Below are 24,758 nucleotides of genomic sequence, written 5' to 3' on the forward strand. Positions count from 1 at the left end.
GCAGTGAGGCAGCAATGTTAACCACTACACCACTGTGCCTGAAGTAACAAAAGCCAAAAAGTGAATATAACATATGACCACACACTAGCAATAAGTACACAAAATAAAAAGCTTCACACTATTCTCTTTCATCAAGAACACAGAAATGCATTTTAATTAGTAAAAAAAATATTATTACTATTATTATTATTATTTCACAGGGTGTTCTGTGTTTTCTGACTCTATGAGAGGAAGGAGGAGGGTTCCTTAGAGACATCATGCATGTGAGAGACGGATTGTGCAGTGACGTAAAATGTGGAGTACGCTTACAGTATAAATGTGTGAAAGTTCTATGCATAGCACCTACAGCTCTGTGATGTCATGCTGGCTTCACAAAGCATCATGGGGTGCTGGGAAAAAAAAAGTCATGTAAGCCAGCCGCATGGCGAATTTCCAGGAAAATATTTGGTGCACAAAGTCACTGGTGAAAACACCATGTTGCTGAGAAACAATGTTTTGGCAAATTTCACTGATCACCACTATTAATACATACAGTAATTTAAAACAAATGTAAATATTACTAATCTGCATAAATGGTAAGCTTTTCACCACACTGTAGCTTGTACAAATAAGGCACAAAATTAAAGAGATATGGAAGATAGTGGGCTGAAACAAACTAAAGCCAGTTTTTACTTGCCTTAGTAATCAAGATACTTTAGAAATAGGACACACAAACTTGAGCTATCCTAAATCTTTGCAACTAAACATCAAACAGTGTTCACAATAAATCTCCTATCTAGCATATTCCATAATCTACAGGTTGACATTTCTTTGACTGATTTTGGCATTTCTTTCAATTCTACATGTTTCTAATTGTGACCTGTTTCTTCAAAACCAAGGAGAGAAGCATATCTCATGCTTCTATAATACATTAGTTATCACCAATATGTAAAACACACTCCATAAGTTCCATTATAAACTCAAAGACAACATATTTTAAAAGATTCCCAAGAAACATATTTTAAAAGATTCCCAAGTAACTGTTTTTAAAAAAATGCCACAAATATGCCTTATAGAATGCAACTGTAAACAAGAAACATATAAAACAAAAAAGTTACAGTATACAGTATTATGCAATGGAAAATCAGAAAGAAACAAAAACAGCAAAAAGAATCAATTGTATTAAAAAGTACAGTGGAACCTCGAGATACGATCACCTCTGTATACGAGAAATTCAAAATACGAGGAAAGTATGAGCGAAAAATTCAGATCTAAATACGAGCATTGGCTCGCGTAACGAGCCACAAGCCAGGCTGTGGGTATAGCTCGCGGCTTAGCGAGGGGGCGTGGTAGCAGTAGCGAGCTGCAGGGCGATCTGCGGTGTCTGCATTTCTCACCTAAGTGCACAGGTGGGAAAATGCCCACATCCATGATTGTTCCTGTGGCTGATGGGCTGCAGCTACCATGTCCTCCCTGCATATATAGAGAAGCGCGAGCCGGTTAAGGGGGAGAAGAAGTAAAAGAAAAGAGAGGAGAGAGAACGGAGGTTGCAGGAGGAGGCAGGAAGCAGCAGCAGTAGGAAGTCGGTGCAGGCTCGCGAGCGAGTGCAGGCTCGTGTGTAGCTGAACAGTGAGCTGAACAGGCGAGTCAAACAGCTGAAGCAGGATGGTGTAGAGAAGGTCAGCTGCATTAAGCGTGTCTCGCCTATTGCAGAGCCCGCATGGGAGAAGCAGGTGAGATGCTGACGCTAACAGAGAAGAAGCACCGGGGATTGTCATCTGTTTTTTAAAGACTGCTTCCTGTTGACGTTTTAACCTCGTGTTAAAGGATTGTTATTCTTGTGTATTTTAAACCTCCACTTCACAACTGTTTTAAGGATTATTTATTTAAAGATTTATTGAATGCTCTACTGCACTTTGGACACCTGTTTTGATTCTTTTAATAATCAGTTATATTATTTACCAGTGTTATTTATTAAAGGTAGACTACAGTATATATTATTTATCAGTGTTATTTGTTAGGAAAATTGATTTTTATGTTAATATTTTTGGGGTGCGGAACGGATTAACTGGATTTCCATCATTTTCAATGGGGAAGTTTGTTCTAGATACGAGAAATTCGCTATAAAAGCTCAGTGCTGGAACGAATTAAACTCGTATCTAGAGGTTCTACTGTATCTGGACTCAGCTCAACATGGTGACATTATTAAGTGTCATCTGTTTTTCTTTGCCTCACTTCTGAACTCATAAAGTAACTGAAGTGAACAATGAAGAAAATACATTGTATAATGACTTTTCTGGGAAAAATATGTCCCGGTTAAAAAATAAATTAGTTGTTAATAATAAACCATGGACACTGATACATTATTAATTTGTGTAAATTCTAAATGACTAATCTGATCAACAACATTATTTCAACTGCATTACAAAGTTTTTAAATTTCAAAAAAATAAACAAACAAGTAGTCCATAATCAGTATTGCTTTGGAAAACCTTTTGTAAAAGTATAATGAAAATGGCTTTAGAAGAGCAACTGATGGACAAATCATGAGGGATATTTATAGGAAAGAATTTGAAGAACACAGAAGAATAACACTTACTTTTTTTTGCAGAACACAGTGAAATATTAGGATGAACATTCCTTGAAAAGCATTGAAGATTGTGAAAAGGTAAGCCATTACAATTGTTGATTCATTGATAAACAGCAATCCAAATGACCATGTAACTCCAAGAAGGCAAAGCAAGGAAAAAGCACCAAGGACCCAGGATCTAAAAAAAAAAAAAATAAGAGGGCACCTTGTTTATTAAAACTGTCAGTGATGTTTGGTGGTCTTAGTTTACTTAGGATTTGTTTTAAATCAGATGCTAAAACAAATGAACACACAAAAAATCAACTGAGCATGCACTGTCATAAACAATAACTGACAGAGGAAAGCATTACATTCAATGATGTTTTTAATTTACATGCTTAAAGTGTATATTTGATAATGTTATTAATATACACCTTTGCTGCCTTAAATTTACATTTTAGAGATGGTAATTTTTTAGGATATTGTTGTTGGTTGCTGCAGCTGTTATGTAATGCTGTATAATAAAATAATGTCAGGCAAGTGAAAAATGAAAAATACTTGTGACTATTTTTGACTGAAATGAAGAAGAAAATAAAAATTTTGGACATGTGAAAAAGGAGATACTTGGCTCAGAACATGTCTTACTAAAGATCTTACTTGATAAATGGCTTATTATCTTCATAGCTAGAAAGCATGATAAGCAGGAGAGAGAAATAAAAATTAGTCAATAAAGAGGTAAAACTAGAAAGCTGCTTTAGACTTAAAAGCAAATTAAACAATTGAAAGAAATAATTAATGCATGCAATAAAATAGGAAGAAAAACGCAAAGCTTAAGCAGCAAAATAAAACACTGAAGAGAACTACATAAATCAAAATACCTACTAAAATACTGGCAAATTTAAAAGTGCTTGAAAAATACAATAAATGCATAATATTGTTAGTGTAAATTTGTAGCTTACCCTGGTAAATCCGTATTATAGTACCCATCACAAACACGGTAATTACTGGATGAAAACAGAAAGCATAAAGAAAGAGAAGAGAGAGAGAGAAATAGACAGAGATGCTAAAGATTAGCTCTCTCCTATCATGCAACATGCAGTGAAGTTGCTGGTATGTCTGGTATATAGTTTTGTTCTGAGCCAGCATTTTAAAACATTTACATTTTAAAGCATGTTGTCTGAAGAATAAAATAAAAACAAAAAACACTGACCTAGAAGGAACAATAAAACCAATATGGAATTAATACAAAACAAGATTACAGTTGGGATTTTGTGTACTGTATGTAACTGAAATAATCAAGATTTAACTTTACTGTAAAACTAGAGGAGACTTCACTGTTATTACCATTTTCTAAAAAAAAAAATGCAATGTTCACCAAGATTAAGTTAAAAAAAACACTGATCCTCTGAAAAGTGTGAGCTATGCTACAAGCCACATCATGAAATTACTCACCATGTGAATATTGTAGCGATAGCTGAGAAAAAAAAAAAAAATTTTATATTTTCATGGAGAAAAAAATCTTTCTAATAGAATTAGCATCTATGGAGACCAATGCTAGACCACAGCAAGCAATAAAAAAACATCCATGAAAAAAATCTCATGTTACTTGTCTTTCATAATTTAGATGTCATGTCATCCATTCGTGTGGTCAAAATGACCAAACTGAATGCATTTTGTTTACTAAAATACTGTTAAAATGAAACCTTCTGTAATATCTGAGCAATGTATGTAGATGAAACATATTCACATGTGATTGAGCTTTTGAATTAAAGACCCACCTCTCCTCCTCTTGTACACTTGTCAAGAGTTGTCCCAACTTCTTTTGTAAAGCTTGTGTAGATTATGCGACACTAAATTAGTAATGTGAGATTAATGTTTTTATATTGCTTTCTGTGCTTGAGCATTGGTCTCCATAGATGCCCACTCTATCAGAAAGATTTTTATATCTGTTATCCATGAATACAAGATATTAAAAATTTTTCTTGGCCATTAATACAAACTAAATGGGGAAAGTAACATATAAAAAATGCATAATTTTTGAGTGGCATATTCTTTAAAGTGGTTTCCTAAACAGATCTCTAGTACTATTATAATTTGTCATATGTTTTCAAAACGCATTAACTCATCATTTTAGGATTTAAGTTTGAACTTCATTCAAATACAATTTAATTTCTACTCATCTTGGAGATGACAATACAATATTTAAAAATTTTAAATGTTTTACTTCTAGGTGAGTTACAGTGATTCTCTGTTTGTTGTCTGTTAGTTGGCTTCCCTGACATTGGAAATGTCCTGGCAAAAATAATTCAAGGCTTATGTTAAGCATAAGGTCACTGACATTATACACATACAGTGTAATAAAAACTGTTAGTAATTACAGTTTATATCCCTGTGATCTGTTTTAAATAAACATTTCATTATGTATGTGGATTCTTATTCTTCAGTTCCTACAACTGTTACTTTAATGTTTTATATTTACAAGAACTTTTAAGGATGACAGAATATGTGTGTGTGCTTTGGAGGTATTGTTTTTCTCATTTTTCCATACCGGAAGACAAAAATCTCATCATCACAAAGAATATGCAGATGAATTCTCAAGAGTGTAATGCTCAAGTACTGGAAAAATGATTTTTTTTAAATCCCAAGTAAAACCCATCCCTCTGAAAATAGCAAAAATGTTACTGCTAAGAGAAGAAAAGTATTCATCAGTGTTAAGTTACATAGATAATTTAGGTTAGATGTGGGTATTGTATTGAAAAAAAGAACATTCACACTACTGGTCAAACAATGTTTAATTAGTTAATTACCCATCAGAAAAGAAAGACAACTTCAGTGAACATCTAAATAAATGTGTGAACTGTGATTTATGATATTAAATATATATTGTGATGGGTATCGTGATAAATAGGGAAGTTAAAGCAGGAATAGATTAGCACCAGGCAAGGACAGGGCCCAAGAGGCTCTAAAAAAGATTGGGCAGGACTCACTGGCAGAGATGACATATGTTTTCATATCACTTCAGGAAGAAGGGCACAGTCAGGGGCTAGTATGCCTTGTGTGTATAGAAGAAGAGCTACAGATGGGCACATGGGAAGTGGAGAGTAAGACATGGCCCAGATGCAAGTTTATAATGTCCCCTAAGAATCTGGAGTGTGCATGACCTAGTTGATACGTGGAACACATGACCTTTCTAATATAAATAAATTGAGGCCCTACTCAATTTAGGGCTACTAAAGGGAACTGTAGTCCGGTGTCCCTTTTGGAAAAGCACGCAAAACTGCTCTAATCCCAGAACCTCAAGGACTTTGGAGTCAAGGACAAAGGTTCCACTGGTGAGTAGAAGCAAGGCCAGATTAAAGCGGGAGAGGGAGAGAGAATAAGCACGTGGGCAAGAAACCCTAACTGACAGCCAGTGGTTCAAAACCCATGAGATAATCCCTGAAAGTTTGCTGATGTGTTGTTTTTCTTTTTTTTTTTAAATGCACCTTTCTTTTATCCCTTATTTCATCATTCCAATGAATGTATATTGAATGGATGTTTTTCAAAATCTATTGTTTTGTATATCTTGACCTCCTTGGTATCAATTTAAGTAATGTGTATAGTATAATAGCACATGTTTCTGTTATATTTTATTTACTGATTGATATTGGCACCTCTGTATAGATCTTTATCCAGTTTTGGGCTTTGTCAGTGCCAGCTAGTATGGGCAGGTTTAGTAGAAATCAACCTAAAGCCAGTTAGAAGTCTTGTAAACCTGTGGAAAGTGCTAGCTCTTTTCAATATTATACAGTAAAATAAAGAAAAGATAATTGCAAAATGATCCCAACTAGGTGTAGAAAAATAAAATTGCAGGTACTGTCCTTACCTGATTGGCACAAATGACTACATATTTAATAGATCAATATATATATATAGTCTGTATGCTAAGTGTGCTGTTTGACAACCATGCAAACATAAAGGTTGTGCATAGAAAACAAACTTTCATGGAAACCAACAGCACCTGAGCATGTATGTGCCAAGATACTTGAAAAAACAGCAGACAGGTATACTGCACGTACTGTATGTGTCTTTATCTCTCTCTCACAAGTCATTTAGGTATCTATTCAAGTAACATGACTGGGGAAAACAAGAACTATCCTAAAAGTGTAAACTAAGGAAATTGTTTTGGGAGAAAAAAAAAAGATTCTACACTTGATCAATGAAGGCATTAATACAACACCACTCAGAGTCAGCCATTTTTTTCATGTAAGCTTTCAACTGTTGGTCAGTGTGTAGCTTGCAGCTTGCAGCACATGACGGTTGCACAGAACAACAAAAAATGGCAGCATCTTGAAGAAATGCAGTCCAGCAAATTCATATCCACACATGCATGAATTCCCCTAATTCCCACTCCAGATCTGTATGCACATAAAGCAGCAGATGATCACAAGCTGTCCCACTATATGTTGAAGCATGACTGTAGCAGCATCAAGTAAATGCAGTTTTAAGCATTTGTAATGCTGCAATACCCTTTGGAACTGTCATCTCCCTGACCAAAAAAAATGGTGTTCTGTATGTGACAGCATATGGTAAATGTGAAGGCCATGTCAAAAGGCTGCCACAGTCTACAGAGTGATAAACAAGCATGGTACTTTGAATTGTGCTGCATAAAGAGATATAGAATTGCCCAAATAAAATTGTATTCACTGTTTAATATTCTTGCTTTAATAGTCAGTTTTGTACAGTATATATGTTCATGTGGCATTTGAAATTTGAAGACTATGAGCTAATCTATATTTATATATGTATACACATTCAAGTATATATTATATTATATATATATATATATATATATATATATTTATTTACTGTATATCAAAGTGAAAGCAAAAGAAACTAACTGTAACAAGATAAAAGCAGCTAAAGAACATTTGTAAGTTACAAAAGAAGTTTTTAAATACTTTCAAATTTGCCATGGAACTCCTGACACTTGTATCTGAATATTCTACATATAATAAAGTGGCCAAATGAAAGTATGCACTTGGTTAATTAGGTGAAAACACTATGTACTGTATGTAATCAAGTGTACAACAGTAGAAATAAAGGTGAGTCTCTAAAGAGAAATGATTCGCAAAGATGTGAAGGCTCAGAATCCGTAAAACAAAAAGCCATTTTACAAAACATGTTAAACATGTGAATATCAACATTGTAAACAAAATAACCATATTTAAATTATATTTTAAATGCAAATACATTTTCAGGGATACTGTAGATTTGCAGTTGAAGCATTAGATATGTAATGTCTTGGCATGTATTCAAACCACCCCAACAAACCAAGAAAAAACAAATTATCAGTCTACATTTCAGATTTTCTCTAGAAAGTGTGCCTTTACTTTATAGTACAACAGTCAGGATTGGCTGTGTTTTCCTTAACTGTCATTTATAGTTGCTAGGCAACTGTGTCCTGCACTCCCTGTGGACAAGAGCCTTCAATCAGTCAAGCAATCAGGACAACATCACAAAATCCTCACTTACTTAATGTTTTCCAACCTGCTGGAGTCTGGTTTCAAGGAAGTCGAGTGCCTCACCATTTTATACATTGTAATAACAAGGAAGATAAGGTTTAGCTGTCAAAACAAAAAAAAGACATTTTGCAGCTTTCATCCAGGTTATAAGAAAAAAGGAAAAGAGGAAAAACGATTATTATATTTTTTGTTCAAAATGAAGTGGTAGAATACTGACGCCAAATTCATTGACATTTAATACTGATAGCAAAATAAAGATACAGTTAAGTGAATAAAAGCATCTGATTTATGACTTTTGAAACCAACCAATAAAAATACAGAAACCATACCTCCTTAAAATGCAGAATGAAAAAGACAGAAATAGTTTTTTTAGAATTACAGTAATATTTTAGAAGGCCATAAAAAGCATCTAAAACTCTAAACTCCCCCCCCCCCCCCCCCCCCTCCATGTGTACTGAAACGATCCACAGTCAAAAGGGATTTTTCATCAGTTCAGTTCCTTTGTGTTACTATCATATTAAATCTTCAAAAACTAAGCCATGGATATCAAGTTTTGGACAAGGTTACAACGTGCTGCATATTTTGCCTTTAAAATCAATGCTCTGATATAGAGATATAAAAGATTGAGGGAGAAACAGTAATCATGAGCCAATTTGCTATATAATTTATCCACCAACTGTTTATTCTAACAACTGAATGAGTTGCTATAAAAATTCTTAAAATTGCAGGAATGGCTGTATATAAAATTCTTGAGTGAGAAGATAGAAGGAGATGGGTCTTAGTAGGCCAGCAGCATTCACTATAAATGCTTTTATATGATGTTGATTTAAAGTAGCTATGACAACAGACAGTAATCCTTTCCAGTGTGCACTTTCTGTGTAGTATGATCTAATGAAAAGTCAAATCACAGTATTATGGGCATGGTACGATGTGGAATGAATAATTATTATTTCTAGTTTCTTCAATTTTGATAACTGTAAAATATCACATTCTTTTTTTTTGCAAGATTTAATTTTTTGCTTGTTACAAAATACAAATAAATAAAACTGAAACCTTTCTTTTTCTCTTAAATATTTACATGTACCTTTCTTTCTGCATGTGGAAAGATTTATGCAGCGTAAACATATTAATATAAATTTTTTTAACAGTAAACTAGCTAAACCACTCCTGCAGCACCAGATACAATACAGGAAACAGCCGTGGAAGAGATATCAGTTTTTTGCAGGCCCAGTTGCACATTCATCCTCACTCCCACTCACATGGGTCCAGTTCAGAATGGGCAAATAATGTAATATGCGAGTCTTTGGAATGTGGACGGAAAACTACAGTACCAAGAGAACCCACAAAGACACCAGGAAAATGCAAATGTTCCAAACAGAAAGAAAATGCACGCAGAATTTGAACCCATAACACTGGGAAGGAAAGGAAGGAAGCAATGTTATTCAATTTCTAATAAAAAAAAATTGGAAATACACAGGAATTTGAGGGGGGGGAAGGCATTTATGAGACAATGCAAAAGTCATGGGGATAGAAGAGGGGAAAAAAGATAAATAAAGCAAAACATCGGATGGAAGAGGAGACATTAAAAAAAAAAAAGTATGATGTATCTGATTTTCTTCTTATCATTATCAATCCATACATGGGGAGCTAAAAATAAGCCTAGTGGCAAAAGATGAAAGCCAGAAACATGCATTAAACAGCACTCTAGTTCAAAGTAGTGCACATATCCAGTCAACTGAACAGAATGTTCTTAAACATTTTAAAATGTCCATGTGAACAAAGGAGTGTGCAAACTTCTTACAAAAGGCATCACAACTGAGAAAAGAACTGGGCATCAAATGCTGTAAGGTGGCACTACAACTGGTTACTCGGGTTGGGTGGGCAGAAGCATAACCCAGGTATTACAGGGCAGAAGGTAGAAACAAACTCTGAACAGGGTGCAGGCTATCACAGGGTGACCATCCACCCACACAATAGGGCAAATTTAGCATTGTCAATTCAAAAAATCTGCATGTCTCTGGACAGTGGGAGGAAACTGAAGCTCCCAGAAGAAACCCACACAGAAACAGGGAGGACATGCAAACTCTATACAGGGAGGACCCAAGATGTGAACCCTGGTCTCCCTACTGCGAGGCAGCAGTAAATTTCCTCCTGGGCACAAATAGCGTTCTATCTACTAATGCACCACCATGCGGTCCTACATGTAAAATAATTAAACTTTGAAATTTCTTCTCACTGCGCACTCATGTGTATACAGTTTATAGAGAATGTCTCTCTCTTTCTTCATATACATATGAGAGAGAGATATTCATGTGTATGCACTGAGAAAAAAATCTTCATATAAATAAAATACAAATGTGTACATTCACAGATAAATGAAGCAGCACAGGGTTTCTAAGATCATCCCTCAATTCAGCATTACAATGACGAAGAATTTGTTTTCTAGCTATCTGCCTACTCATTTTTTTATCATATCTGCCTGGGTTTAGTGCCTTGAAATGCACTTCACACAGCCTGCAGTGCTGACATGGATACAATGAGACAGAAGAACTGTAACACTACTCTAAAGTAACCTAGATGAACTGCACATGTTCCTGGCCTTCTTTGTCCTCCCAAGAGCTTTTGTTACCTTGCAAAAGCTGCTTTAAAGCTGCACTTGTTTCTCCAAATCTTTCCTGTTAGCCATGCAGAAGCCTATTTCTCCCCGGGACTTGCAAGCAAAGAAATGCTCTCTGAAAAAGGCTTTAGAGGGAGCATGCGAGCTGAACTCTAAATGAACTGAATTAAATATTAAAGGTGCAGATGGAGCTGTCCGAATGATAAGAACAGCTCCCGACGTGTCATGATCCAAGCTTTCATTAAAGCATTTCAGGCATACTAATGGTTTCCCTCCGCTCATTACTTACATGCTCCTTTTCATAGAGATAATAACCCTTGTGCCCAGAGGCATGGCAGCCTTTTTGGCTATGCCAAAATCGAAACTGTTTAGCTTTTTTTAGTAACTTTTTTATTATTATTATGATTTCAAACAATGCATTCATTATTATGTCAAATGAGTTTTTATGATAAAGGCAAAATGTAAAGTATTTTTTTAACTTGTGACTTCTTCAATACATGGAAAAGAAGAATAAATCATGGAGGAACTATCACTGAGAGAACAAATTTAATGATACTGCATTTCTTTGGTTATCATCTTCATTTTTTCGTTACACTTACAAAAAATATACAATGTATAGTAAAGTTTTTTAAAGTTTAAGTTTACTGAAAATTCATAATATTCATTCAATAATTTAGTGGTACTGTTTTTTCAGTGTTGTCATAGTTAATATTATCACATAATTTTACAAAACAAAATTTCTTGGTTTTTTTAATATGAAAAATGTTAATGCCACTCAATCACATTACACCAATATTTTTCAGAAAATTAACTTCCTTTTGCTTATTTTAAAGTTTTCTTTATTACTATTACTTTTAAAGATTGACACATGTTAAAGATAAAGCATTTAATAAAATGATAGACATTTACTTATGTATCACTTCTTTGTTAATTTTATATTATAATACAAATAGTAAACATTATTTTCATATGGAATTATTTTTTATTTATGTTTTGGTTATTTAAATTAACCACTGCTATTTTGGAAAGTCAACAATATTAATGTGCATCTTAGCTCTGAAATGGGAGAAAGATGGCCTTTACAGAACAAATGCCGAGCTATGTCAAAAACAACACTGTTCAAGAAAGTTTAAATTACATGATGGCACCCAGCTATGATAGATACTTAAATAATGTTCACACCATTCAAAAAGGTTCAAAAAGGTTACAGGATTTGTGGTAACAACCATAAAAGAGATAATGAATACACCGCTGAGAAAATATTGCTCTCAACTCCTTCTGTTTTTTACGATATATTGTTTTGAACAGTTATGTTTTTGCTTCTTGGGAAGATTAGAGGGCAAAGCAATAGAAGGTAGGAGAATTACTCCCAGGACCTGTCCTGTGATTGCTACCTGCCATTTCATTTTTTGAAGTAGGGAGTACAACTCCCAAAGGTCCTTTAGTTCTATGCTTAACTGATTTAGTTGAGGATAATAATGTCATGACCAGTAAATAATAGTGCACTCTTATAGAACATAGTCAATATGTTACAGCATACGTCCTTTACTTATATCCCTTCTGACCAGGCAACTGGGGGCTGAACGGACAGAGCCTGTAGCGATCTGACAAGCAATTAACGGAATTCTCAAAGCATACCAGCAGCCTTTTTTAGCATCAATGTGGTAAGTATAAAAAATAAGCCGTTTACTTGATGATTATAAATATATTTGATATATATGATTATAAATATATTTCAATAAAAAGTACAATTACACCTCAAAATTTTTTTCACAGGAAAAAAGGCACCTACAAAACTTTTAAACCATAAATACAAAGTAAAAATTTAAACATATTTGGTTTAACAACAAAAAATAGCTTATTCTTCATCTGACTTACAATTACAAGGTCATTGTGTGAAATATCATGGTACAGGCTGTTTCAGGGCGTTTTCTCATGAACTATTAACTATTGCTGAGTGTACTTCCTAGGATTCAAAGTAAAATTCAATTTAAAAGGAGTAAAAAGAGAAGCATTGTGGAATATTTTAATAGTCAAGGAAAGATGATGGGAAACATCACTTAACACTTATACAATAAATTCCTTTTGTTATTACATCTGTCCTTGTGTTTTAAAAATTCCTTTCCTTTAAATGTCTGCCCATGTATGCCGTCATCTGGACCCTTGATAACACTACTTCCCTGCAATTGTGTAGCCAGGGAACAAATACAAAAAGGAAACATAACTTACTATAATAATAAATGCCACAGGTCCTATGAAACTCCAAATGAAGTGGTTGTCTACCCTCAGCCAGCATCTGTAGATTTAAACATTAAACATGTGTAAATCAATGAACTACTTTTTAATATATAAATCACAATAATCTTTGTAATCATAAAAGTGAAAATGTGCATATAATATAATTAAGTCACATTCAGGGAAGCTAAAAAGCTTTTATGTTTAGACACTTCAAAAGTTAAAGTCATCAAGTCATTACCAAGGAATACTTCAACCAAGCCTTAATGTCCAGTTTCTTTGACTTAAACAATACAAATGTTGCAGCACACAGTTTTCAAAACATGTGATTGCATGAAATATAATAAATGTAATACTGAAGCACTACTTCAAACCACAGATTGATCCAGGTACATCAATTTCATTAAACCATATAAAAATATTTAAAAGTGTCTTGATTTTCAAAAAAGATTACAACACATTTTAATCTGAAAATAATTGTTTTTCATGTGAAAATATTTAGTTCTCATAGTAGAAGATGACACGATCACAATCTCAATCAGGTGATGAATTCCTGTTATTGTTTTACCAAAACTTTAAATAGCTCAATTTTAATTGCCATGCCAATTAGGTTTTGACAGAACAGAAGTAAAAAATAATCAAATAAACATAACAGAATATAAAACAATAACTTACGCTTTCTTTGTTCCATAGCTTTTATAGTCAATTGCTGCAGATACACCAACTACTATAGCTGGGACAAGATAGCCCGAAACATAATAGTACTTTTTCCGAGAATATTCACTTTCAAATACTTCAACTAACATGAGATATAAATGAACACCCTCAAGACACATCCAAGCAAAAGCAGCAAGAAAGAAGAAGTGCAAAATGCCAGCTATTATTGAGCATCCAATCTGCAAAGAATGAATAAAAAATGCAATTAGCAAAGGAAAACCATTTTAGGAACAATGTGTTCTACTACAGTATATTTTCCATATTGAAAAGAGCAGCATTTTTCAAAAAACAGTCTGCTGCTATTAGAATGACATTTCTTTAATGTGGCTGTATGTTTATGAGAGAAATAAAAGGTAACTAAACATTAAAATGCAAATATTCATACTACTTTGCTTTTAAGGGCTTATAAAAGAGGTGAAAAATATGTTCTTTTCTTTTGGTATTAACAGCTTAAATTGTACTGTTTGTTAATGAAGTAAAAGATATCACAGAAATTCTAAACAGTCATTTTCAACAAAAAATGTTTTAATAAAAATATATTCACCATCTTTCTACATCTATAGCTATCTAACTTTACTTCTCTCTAGTAAACAAATTCAGTATATGTGTGAGAATGAGAAAACTGACTCTTTTTAATTAATTTAATATTGCAAAAAAAAAAAAAATTACACATTTTGATTTTTGACATAGTGGATATATCATTCAATGTATTAATGGAAAAAGTAATTCAAAAACACATTATATATAAAGCACCTTTAAAAAGTATTCTACTCCAACACTTTCTTTCATTTTGTTTACACCTTCGATTTTGAAATTTAGAACTTTCTCAGTATAACGCTTCATGCACCATATTGAATTATGGAGCAGTCACAATGTCAAATGTCATAAAAATATAATATTTCAACAATATATACAAAACGGAAGTTTATCTCATTAAAAAAGTATTCATCTTTTTTTTTTCATTACCAAATAGGTCACATAACTTACTAATGGATTACTAGGAATTTAGTTGGTCACCTGCCTTAAACTAATCTGTAAGGATATACAGGTGCTGGTCATAAAATTAGAATATCATGACAAAGTTGATTTATTTCAGTAATTCCATTCAAAAAGTGAAACTTGTATATTAGATTCATTCATTACACACAGACTGATGTATTTCAAATGTTTATTTCTTTTAATGTTGATGATTATAACTGACAACTAATGAAAGTCCCAAATTCAGTATCTCGGAAAATTGGAATATCAACTAAGACCAATGAAAAAAAAGGATTTTTAGAAATGTTGGCCAACTGAAAGGTATGAACATGAAAAGTATGAGCATGTACAGCACTCAATATTTAGTTGGGGCTCCTTTGGCCTGGATTACTGCAGCAACGCGGCGTGGCATGGAGTCGATCAGTCTGTGGCACTGCTCAGGTGTTATGAGAGCCCATGTTGCTCTGATAGTGGCCTTCAGCTCTTCTGAATTGTTGGGTCTGGCGTATTGCATCCTCCTCTTCACAATACCCCATAGATTTTCTATGGGGTTAAGGTCAGGCGAGTTTGCTGGCCAATCAAGAACAGGGATACCATGGTCCTTAAACCAGGTACTGGTAGATTTGGCACTGTGTGCAGGTGCCAGGTCCTGTTGGAAAATGAAATCTGCATCTCCATAAAGTTCGTCAGCAGCAGGAAGCATGAAGTGCTCTAAAACGTCCTGGTAGACGGCTGCGTTGACCTTGGACCTCAGAAAACACAATGAACCAACACCAGCAGATGACATGGCACCCCAAACCATCACTGACTGTGGATACTTTACACTGGACCTCACGCAACGTGGATTCTGTGCCTCTCCTCTCTTCCTCCAGACTCTGGGACCTTGATTTCCAAAGGAAATGCAAAATTTACTTTCATCAGAAAGCAGCAGTCCAGTCCTTTTTGTCTTTAGCCCAGGCGAGATGCTTCTGATGCTGTCTCTTGTTCAAGAGTAGCTTGACACAAGGAATGCGACAGCTGAAACCCATGTCTTGCATACGTCTGTGCGTGGTGGTTCTTGAAGCACTGACTCCAGCTGCAGTCCACTCTTTGTGAATCTCCCCCACATTTTTGAATGGGTTTTATTTCACAATCCTCTCCAGGTTGCGGTTATCCCTATTGCTTGTACACTTTTTTCTACCACATCTTGTCCTTTCCTTCGCCTCTCTATTAATGTGCTTGGACACAGAGCTCTGTGAACAGCCTCTTTAGCAATGACCTTTTGTGTCTTGCCCTCCTTGTGCAAGGTGTCAATGGTCGTCTTTTGGACAACTGTCAAGTCAGCAGTCTTCCCCATGATTGTGTAGTCTACAGAACTAGACTGAGGGACCATTTAAAGGCTTTTGCAGGTGTTTTGAGTTAATTAGCTGATTAGAGTGTGGCACCAGGTGTCTTCAATATTGAACCTTTTCACAATATTCTAATTTTCCGAGATACTGAATTTGGGACTTTCATTAGTTGTCAGTTATAATCATCAACATTAAAAGAAATAAACATTTGAAATACATCAGTCTGTGTGTAATAAATGAATCTAATATACAAGTTTCACTTTTTGAATGTAATTACTGAAATAAATCAACTTTGTCATGATATTCTAATTTTATGACCAGCACCTGTATACTCTCTCTCTTTGTAAAGTCCCAAATTTAGAAGACTTTCAAAGGAAAAATTCAAAATGAAGATTTAAAAAAACAATCTAAGAAAAGTCAGAAGAGAAGTACAATTTCAGGTGAAGGAAACAAAAACATTTCAAAGGCAATGAACATTCCTTGGAGCTCCACACACTTCATTGTGCAAAAGTTGGAAAATATGCAAATACTGCCATACTACCTATAACAGGCCACCCCTGTAAATGTATTTGTTGGAACACCAGTATAATTCTTATGGAAACGACTACAAATTCAAATTCAACACCAAATAAGCTAAAGATCTCAGGAGCTGCAATTAAACACGATGATGACTATAGTACAAACCTCTAGATATGAGACCTGCAAAAATGTAATGGAAAGTCATGTGTTCTTACAAGACTAAAGTGGCCTGAATGTAACATACTACTTACTGTACATGTGGAACATTTCAAATACTTCTATCAAAACTACTGACCCAGGAATTAATGTTAATCATTTGAATTTTTTATTTAACGAGAGACTCATAACTGGAGAAACATTCGAAGGAACTAAATAATAAATAAAACCAACAAAAATAGGTCTGTTATTTATAACTTAAAAATATGAATCTAACTCTAAAAGATAGCAGAGTGGTTAATGCTGCTGCCTCATAGTTTCAGCATCCTGGGATCAAAATCCTCTCTTTGTCTGTGTGTGAATGGACTGAATGTTTCAGAGACTCTATGTATGTAATTAGACCAATAAAATGTACCTAACTGTTTTTGATTTTTACATTTACTTGAATAAGTGGTTCACAACAATCTTCATAATTAAACTCACATTCATTTCATGTCATTTCCAAGGTACCATGTGGGGGGACAGATTACAAAATCAATAAAATGACTCTCTTACTTACCCTTGGTCCTGTCATATCAATGCCAATTAGAAAAATTAACTCTGCAATGAAGAGATTAATGCAGAGATTTTTGTGGATGGTATTGCGATCACTTTGAAGGCCCCGGAAAAAACAAAATGTGAAGATGCAGATTGCCAAGCAAAGAAGGGAAACAACAATCCCCACCCTAGTGATGACAGCAAGAAGTAACTCATGCACTCCATCTTTGTCCTGGAAATGAAGAATGAAGCAAATTAATTCACCTGTTTATCAATATAAACAGAGAAGCAGAGATGCTCACATATATCATTTTAGTAAGTAGTGGCTGGTACATTACAGTTTTATTTTACAGGTGACACACAAGGAAGTATGTGCTCAATGACTATCAATCACTGCCTAAGCCATCAGTTAAGTGAGATTAATGGCAAAAGTAGACTAGGCTCGTACATAGTATTGTTCAGGTTTTATGTTCTGGCACAAGTATTAATCCTACACTAAAATCAAACATGTTTCAAATGAAACTGCACAGCTGCACCTGTACTTTGAGATTTAATAAAGGTACACGTTATGTATCTTTTTCTCTGGGGAAGCATTATCTAACATAGTGTATCATGCCGTCCTGGATAATAAAACAAGGACAAAAATGTGACAAATGTTCTCAGCAATGGCTGTAATTCTGCAAAGCACAAGAAAAGATATATGAAAACAACTAATACACTCACTTCAACTTCCCTATGGGCCATGAGAATAGCAAAATTGGTCAGGTGACTACAAGCACAGGTTGTGTGAGTTTTATTGGCTTCCACCAGTCTGCATCCTTGAGTGGACCAGTGTCCCATCATGCTCCTCTCCGAGTAGTTCCAGAAAGAACAATTTGAATTGAAATACTTTTCAGACTGAAATAAGAAAATAAATAAATAAATAAATAACAACAAAAATCCTTTGATTTTTAGCCCCAAAATCACTTAGGTTAAAGCACTTGACAACAAGGGCATAGGTGCTTATCATTCTTGGCCTTGCAGACCTTTTAGGACTTCTGTTGACTAAATTAAACAGGCAAGATAATTGGTCTGCAAACAACTGTACTTGGTATTGTATGTCTAATCTAGCAGTTAATTTTCCACTGTAAGGGAGAAGAGCATCATTTACATGTTAATGTTGATTACTGAATTAGTTTTCATTAAGAATTCACTTAAGTCTAATAATCACTGAACCAGACTTATTTAATTTTGTGTTTACTGACTTAAATAAACTCTTCCTTGGCCTAACAGAGCATTTACAATTCAAATGGAGAGATTGTGTCCACTTTAGAATTCTAGTAATTTTACTACTCACTATTAATTTTTACGGAGGACTGACTTACATCAATGTGTTCCAGAGTAAAAAGTACAGGGTCGGTCAAGAACACACGACTTGATTCTTTATTTATAGAAGCAGCAACGATATGGGAGTTGACAGCCACAGAATGGTTCCGGCCATTTGCATCATTGCCAAACTTAATTGTAGCATTTTCCGTGCTCAGGAACTGGCCAAGTCGTTTATAGAGAATGAATACGAGTTTTGCAACACCTGAAAAAAAAAAAAAACACATGTAAGAAAATAAAAAATACTTTCCTGTTATTCTGTTTTACTACAGTGCTTTCCAAAAATGTATAATAAAACATATAAACAAAATAAGCTTGACCTATTTATTCAGCAATCTGTTATACTTTTTTAAAAAATCTTTACCTAACAGGCAAAATGACTATGTATTTTTTTTAAGTATGCTTCCCATTAAATGTGAAAACAAATAATGAAAAAAGCTTAACAAACATTTCTTGGTATTTGTGAATCTCAAATCCATTTAGAAACTTTATTAATAATTCACTTTAATTGTTAAGTATATAAGTGGCATATAAAATAGTATTATCAGTTATATTACATACAGTAGTAAGTAAATACTACAGTAGTACTGTAAAACATATTAAACTGAATTTTAAATAAGGAAACACCACAATAACTGTTTGCTTTAAGAAAAAAAATACTTGTGAGTTCAAATTGCAGTGAATGTGCCATGTAATGGACTTGTCACTGTTCAGATTTTGTTTCTGTCTTTGTACTTTGTTTTTGCTGGGCTTCAATAGGTTCAGAGCATGGATGGAGTGGAAAAAACTGAAGAAATGCAGGATAATTTAGAGTTGCTTGGTTGATAAAATTAACTCTCTAAACTATATTTAAAAGCAAACAAGTACTTTCAAAATGCTGTCACTACTAATGCAGGACACTACTAATTAAAGTAACAGTTGTCCTCTTTAGATATATCGGTGTTAATAATATATAACAAAGTACTAACAAACTGTATTAGTCTTGTTGAAATGTAATTAATACTTTTATCAAAAAATGTACCCCAGTTTGAATTATTGCATAGACTGAAGAAACTATAAAATTTCACTGTTTTAAGTGATTAATATAAAAAAGTGCTGTAAAACAACTTTAGTTGTATATGTACTTAAAAACTAATTCTAATGGTCGACTTCTACATCCTTACTTTTAAGCAGCCCAACTTTGTTTGTGCCTATGACTTACCATTTCGACTATTCAGCTTGACAGTGTTGGCAGATAGCTGGAATGAAACTCCTTCCTTACTTGCCTGGGGAAATTTCAGGTCTTGCACCTGGCCATCTGTGCTTAGTACATAAACATCCAGAACTGGACAAAACCAAATAAGGAAACACAGAAAATCAGCTCCCATTAATGTGCACACAGTTCATCAAGAATCTTGCACATTTATTAAAAAAAAAGTTCTAGAAAGCAGTAGATTTGTCTATACAGTTAAACTTACAAAAACACAGTTTGTTAAGACTAAATTCATAACTTGTATCTTACTACTTTTAATTGGTTTCTGAGGAAAACCGCATTCCTTAGCAACAGCAGGTGCTGATATATACTGCACTAATTTTATAAATTTAACTTCAAGAATACAAAAATGTAACATTTTGAATACTTGGCTGCAGAAATACAGAAAGATGCAAACGCATAATATGCTCTCTAATGTTAAACAAATATTACAACTGTTAATAACTAAATACATTATTAAATACTGAAAATATTTTTATGATCTTTGCAACATGTATCACATAACTCATTCTGCCTTGACAACAGGGGGGTCTACTGCATCTGCCTATCGTCTGTCAAATGCAAACAGTATTTAGGTAGTCAATGCAGAGCCAATGATCTAACTACATGAAAAGGTTTATGGAATTACAATGCAAGGCTGAACACTCTTTGATCTGTGAAATTACTTAGGTCAGAACTACCCATTTATCAACAAACTTCTTTCAATTCCTGTAAAATGTTGTCATCTATTCCCTTTGGAAATATATTACTTTAGACAGATAGATGTTCAATGGTGTCACCTTTTCTAACCTTTGTGCCCCGTTTCAAAAATTAGATTTTGTCGGTCTTTTAAACTAAACACTTAATAACTAGAACAAAGTGCCAGATGAATTCAGCTATATATATATATATATATATATATATATATATATATATATATAAAATATATTAAATACCATGCACATTAGAAAACCTGTAGAAAACATTCAGCTTAATAATAATGCATTAATACAGTATACTACAATACTATATGAACTTACTTATATTTTCAGCTGGAACTTTTACCACAGAAGACTCTGCAATATTGTCTGCCAGAACAAAAGCTCCTTCTTCTAGAGTGTCAAGTAACATGGTTGCTGCATGGGTTTGTTCTGTACTGTTCATGTCCTCCCAAGATTTTAAGGCTTCGGGTCTTAATAAGTTGTCCACTGTATCTACAATTGCCTATAAACACCACAGACAAGGCAAAAAATAACTAAATGAAACAAAAACATTTATCATTGAAATTAGGCTAATTAATTATCTGTGACAGGTAGAAAAACTTTGACATTTCTGTTTTAGAATACCTCTCAAAAACTATCTTTATTGAAGAATATGTCCAGCCCAGATATTGCCCATTTTGTTTCTCCTTCTTGAAGCACAGTATTAGATTTACACTTAATGCATCTGTGCTTTCAAGGAGAAAACTGAACATGGAAATGATAACAAGGAAAGAACGACAACATCTATATATATAATTCACTAAGCCGCTGCCAGCGCAAGCAAGACACCCATGAAAGCACGCAGGACGGAGCCACGCCCACCAACTCTAAGACCATTGGATACGACGACAACTTGCAGAGCCACGCACACCAACTTGGACGCAGCAACTCACAGAGCAGGGCGTCATTCGCGTTCATCTCTGCTACACTCCACATGCACCTCTGAAGAAGTATGTTTGTCGCGGATGTGAATCGCTGTATGTGGCGTGTAGAACCGTTTGCGAGGGGTATCCCATGGTCTTACAGTTGGTGGGCGGGTCTCTGTTAGTTGCTCTTGCGAGGTTCAGTCTCTCCCTGTGCATTTCCTGTGCGACACACACAAACACACACACACACACACACACAGGCAGCGTGAGAGAGCCGCACACACACACAGGCAGCGCCAGAGAGAGACAGACGCACACACATACACAGAGGCAGCAAGAGAGAGCCACGCACACACACAGGCAGCACCAGAGAGAGACAGAGGTACACACACAGGCAGCGCGAGAGAGGGCCGCGCACACACACAGGCAGCGAGATAGAGAGGCAGAGGCACACACACACACAGGCAGTGAGAGAGAGAGAGAGAGAGAGAGAGAGACAGATGCACACACACAGGCAATGCCAGAGAGAGACAGACGCACACACACAGGCAGCGTGAGAGAGAGAGAGAGAGCCGCGCACACACACTGGCAGCACGAGCGAGAGAGAGGGCTGGACTCATAAGGTAGGAAGGCAGTTAAAGAATGCACTGGGCTTGATTTTGTTTTCACTTCTGTTTACAGCGATCGGTTCATAGTGTGCATTTTTGAAATGTTACTTTTCTTGGTGGTTTATTAAATTACGGATTTTTTCAAATGTTCACTATTGCAGTGTTAGTTTTCTCTGTTGTTCAATGTTTTTACATTTAGTTTACTATTACGCTGTGCATTCTATGGTTTAATTAACTATATCTGTGTTTAAAAACTTACAAAAATATATATTTACATACAGTTCGTATGGTCTGGAATGGATTAATTGTATTTACATACAATCCTATGGGAGAAATTGCTTCGGTTCACGACCAAATCGGTTTACGACCAGAGTTTTGGAACGAATTATGGTTGTGAACCGAGGTTCCACTGCATTCTTTTCGGTTATGACGCACAACTGCGTCCACCATCGCAAACTGTTTTACACGCCATGGTCTTAGAGTTGGTGGGCGGGTGTCCGTGAGTTGCTCTTGCAAGCGGGCACATGACCAGGCGGTGTGTATGCTTCGAGAATGAGGGTGGACGCGGCAGGACCATCTAAGAAGAGGCATGTTTGTCGCAGATGTGAATCGCTGTATGCAGCGTGTAAAACAGTTTGCGAGGGGTATCCCATGGTCTTAGAGTTGGTGGGCGGGTCTCTGTTAGTTTCTCTTGCGAGCGGGCACATGACCAAGCAGTGTGTATGCTTCGAGAGCAAGGGTGGACACGACAGCACCATCTAAGAAGAATCATATTTGTCGCGGATGTGAATCGCTGTATGCAGCGTGTAAAACAGTTTGCGAGGGGTATCCCTTGGTCTTAGCAGTATCTATGCTTCGATGTGAATCGCTGTATGCAGCGTGTAAAATTCTGTATTGTATGTTGCCCTCTCCAGAGTAACATCTTTTCATTCACCTAGAGTCGTATCCTCAAAACCAACCCCATTTGGACAACTGTGTCTTTCAGGAAGTGTTCACCCATCAATACATAATTATGCGGCGTATGCTACGCCGTGGGTTGGCTAGTATAAGTAAAAAAAGGAATGCTACTTTAAATGATAACCACTTGAACACTGCTTTTGGCATGTTACTTTTATAAAAAAAAACAAAATAAAAAAAAAACATTGCAAGCCAAATTTCCTGATCTTTTTGCTCTGAGATAATTTCTGTTTATTTTATATGTTAAATTTGTAAAATCCAGTAATACGCACAGTGCTTTTAAGTTCTCAATAAGTACTGCAAGTTCACAATATAAGGTACTAAATTGTGCTAATTACATTATATTTGGCAGATGGCAGACTTCAACATTAATTAAAAATGCAATCAAATCTAGTGCTATACATTTACAAAAAGATGGGCTTTGATATACAGTGTAAGTAGGTTTTATTACATAATAATCCACTAAATCTACTGGGTTCACTACTCTGCCAAGAACAGCTCCATCCTGACAGTAAATAAAGTCAATACAGAAATTCAATGAGACATCATTAAAATCTCTTTAGAAAATAATCAAATCAATCGGGCTAATCATTTAATCAATTTTAGCCAAGCTCTTGCACACTAATGTACAGATAATGTAGCCATGCATTAAATGTGTCAAATACTGCTGAATCAGAATTTGTTCTTGGCTAAATTCCATTTACCCTTGTTATAACTGTTTAAAAACACACATATATGAAATTGTGTATAACTAAACAAATCTATTTTCATAGTTTTATAGAATTCTATGGCCTTTATCAGTAAATGTACTGCTTAAGAAAAAGGGCTCAGTTATTTTTCAGTATGGTATAGTATTCATGAGAATGAATGATTAGAAAAACCTAGCTAAGTCTGCTGTCAGAGTAAGATTAATTAGCCTAATCCATCTTAATATCCTCTTTCTGTCTTCTGTTTGAGCCGCTTTGACCTTACTGGCAGGTGGAAGATACCTTGATGTGGCATAAAAAGGATTTTTTTCCTTCTCTAATGGGAGATGGAATAGTCAAGCAGCTCACAATGAAAACGGCTGCAACCATTAACTGAAAAGGGACATAAATTGGTTTGCCCTGGCTAGCCTTATTAGTCACACAGAAGTATAGATTTTTAGTCTCTAATCTACTGTACAAATGAAAAACCATGTCACAAAGACCATGTTGGCTTAATTTACCTGGTGTAAGTTAGCATATGGTTTGCAAATGTAAGGGGTTTCATGACTTGAAGAAAAGAAGAGTTCAGATCACACTTGAAATGGCATAAAATTCTTCAAACATCACAAATGGAAAATGGAGCTTAGCACAAAAATTGCTGTTGAGTATCATGCTAAAATGCTGAATTATCACAATACTTCTCAATCTCAGAGAACTGCTAGAAACAGTTTGGCTTTAACTTCATCATCCTTTGATATCACCTTTGACTTGATAGGTACAGCAAGACAATTCCTAGCCCCCAAGGATATAGTATATGACAATATGGGCATCTACTACAAGATATTTGCAAGAACTCATCAAGTTATAGCACAAAGAAAACCAAACATCTACTAAATAAAAATAACACAAGCAACAGTCATAAGCCACCACCTGCTCTACTCACCTCTGTATCAATAAAAACACTAAACTTGCCTTGGAGGCTAGCATTGTCATACAGTTAGGAAAAAGGAAAATTAATTCTCTTTACTTTGATCGAGCTTTGGACTGTCAGGTCTGAGGTGCAATTATGGCTGTGTGAAGGCAATTACTTATACAATGTAGGATGCAGATAAAAAGGAAAGAGGTTGCATAGCAAAACAAAAGGAT

General features: G+C 35.0%; 1 protein-coding gene across 18 annotated transcripts in view; it reads right to left on the reverse strand.

The window, feature by feature from the left end:
* Positions 1–24,758, reverse strand: part of adgrl2a (adhesion G protein-coupled receptor L2a) — a 191,856-nt gene that overhangs the window by 32,670 nt on the left and 134,428 nt on the right. For 11 of the 18 annotated variants that reach the window (XM_051933233.1, XM_051933225.1, XM_051933226.1 and 8 more), the window contains 11 exons: positions 20,775–20,958; positions 19,705–19,827; positions 18,503–18,708; positions 17,862–18,035; positions 17,161–17,370; positions 13,579–13,799; positions 12,898–12,964; positions 8,062–8,153; positions 3,507–3,551; positions 3,205–3,231; positions 2,578–2,746 (listed from right to left, as the gene is read on the reverse strand). In XM_051933233.1, the coding sequence (XP_051789193.1) occupies positions 2,578–2,746; positions 3,205–3,231; positions 3,507–3,551; positions 8,062–8,153; positions 12,898–12,964; positions 13,579–13,799; positions 17,161–17,370; positions 17,862–18,035; positions 18,503–18,708; positions 19,705–19,827; positions 20,775–20,958 (1,518 nt within the window). The remainder of the gene's footprint in view (positions 1–2,577; positions 2,747–3,204; positions 3,232–3,506; positions 3,552–8,061; positions 8,154–12,897; positions 12,965–13,578; positions 13,800–17,160; positions 17,371–17,861; positions 18,036–18,502; positions 18,709–19,704; positions 19,828–20,774; positions 20,959–24,758) is intronic. The other 7 variants (XM_028811563.2, XM_028811560.2, XM_028811570.2 and 4 more) reach the window with 1 other exon arrangement.

Source organism: Erpetoichthys calabaricus, chromosome 10, assembly GCF_900747795.2.
Source record: "Erpetoichthys calabaricus chromosome 10, fErpCal1.3, whole genome shotgun sequence".
NCBI classification, from domain to species: Eukaryota; Metazoa; Chordata; class Cladistia; order Polypteriformes; family Polypteridae; genus Erpetoichthys; species Erpetoichthys calabaricus.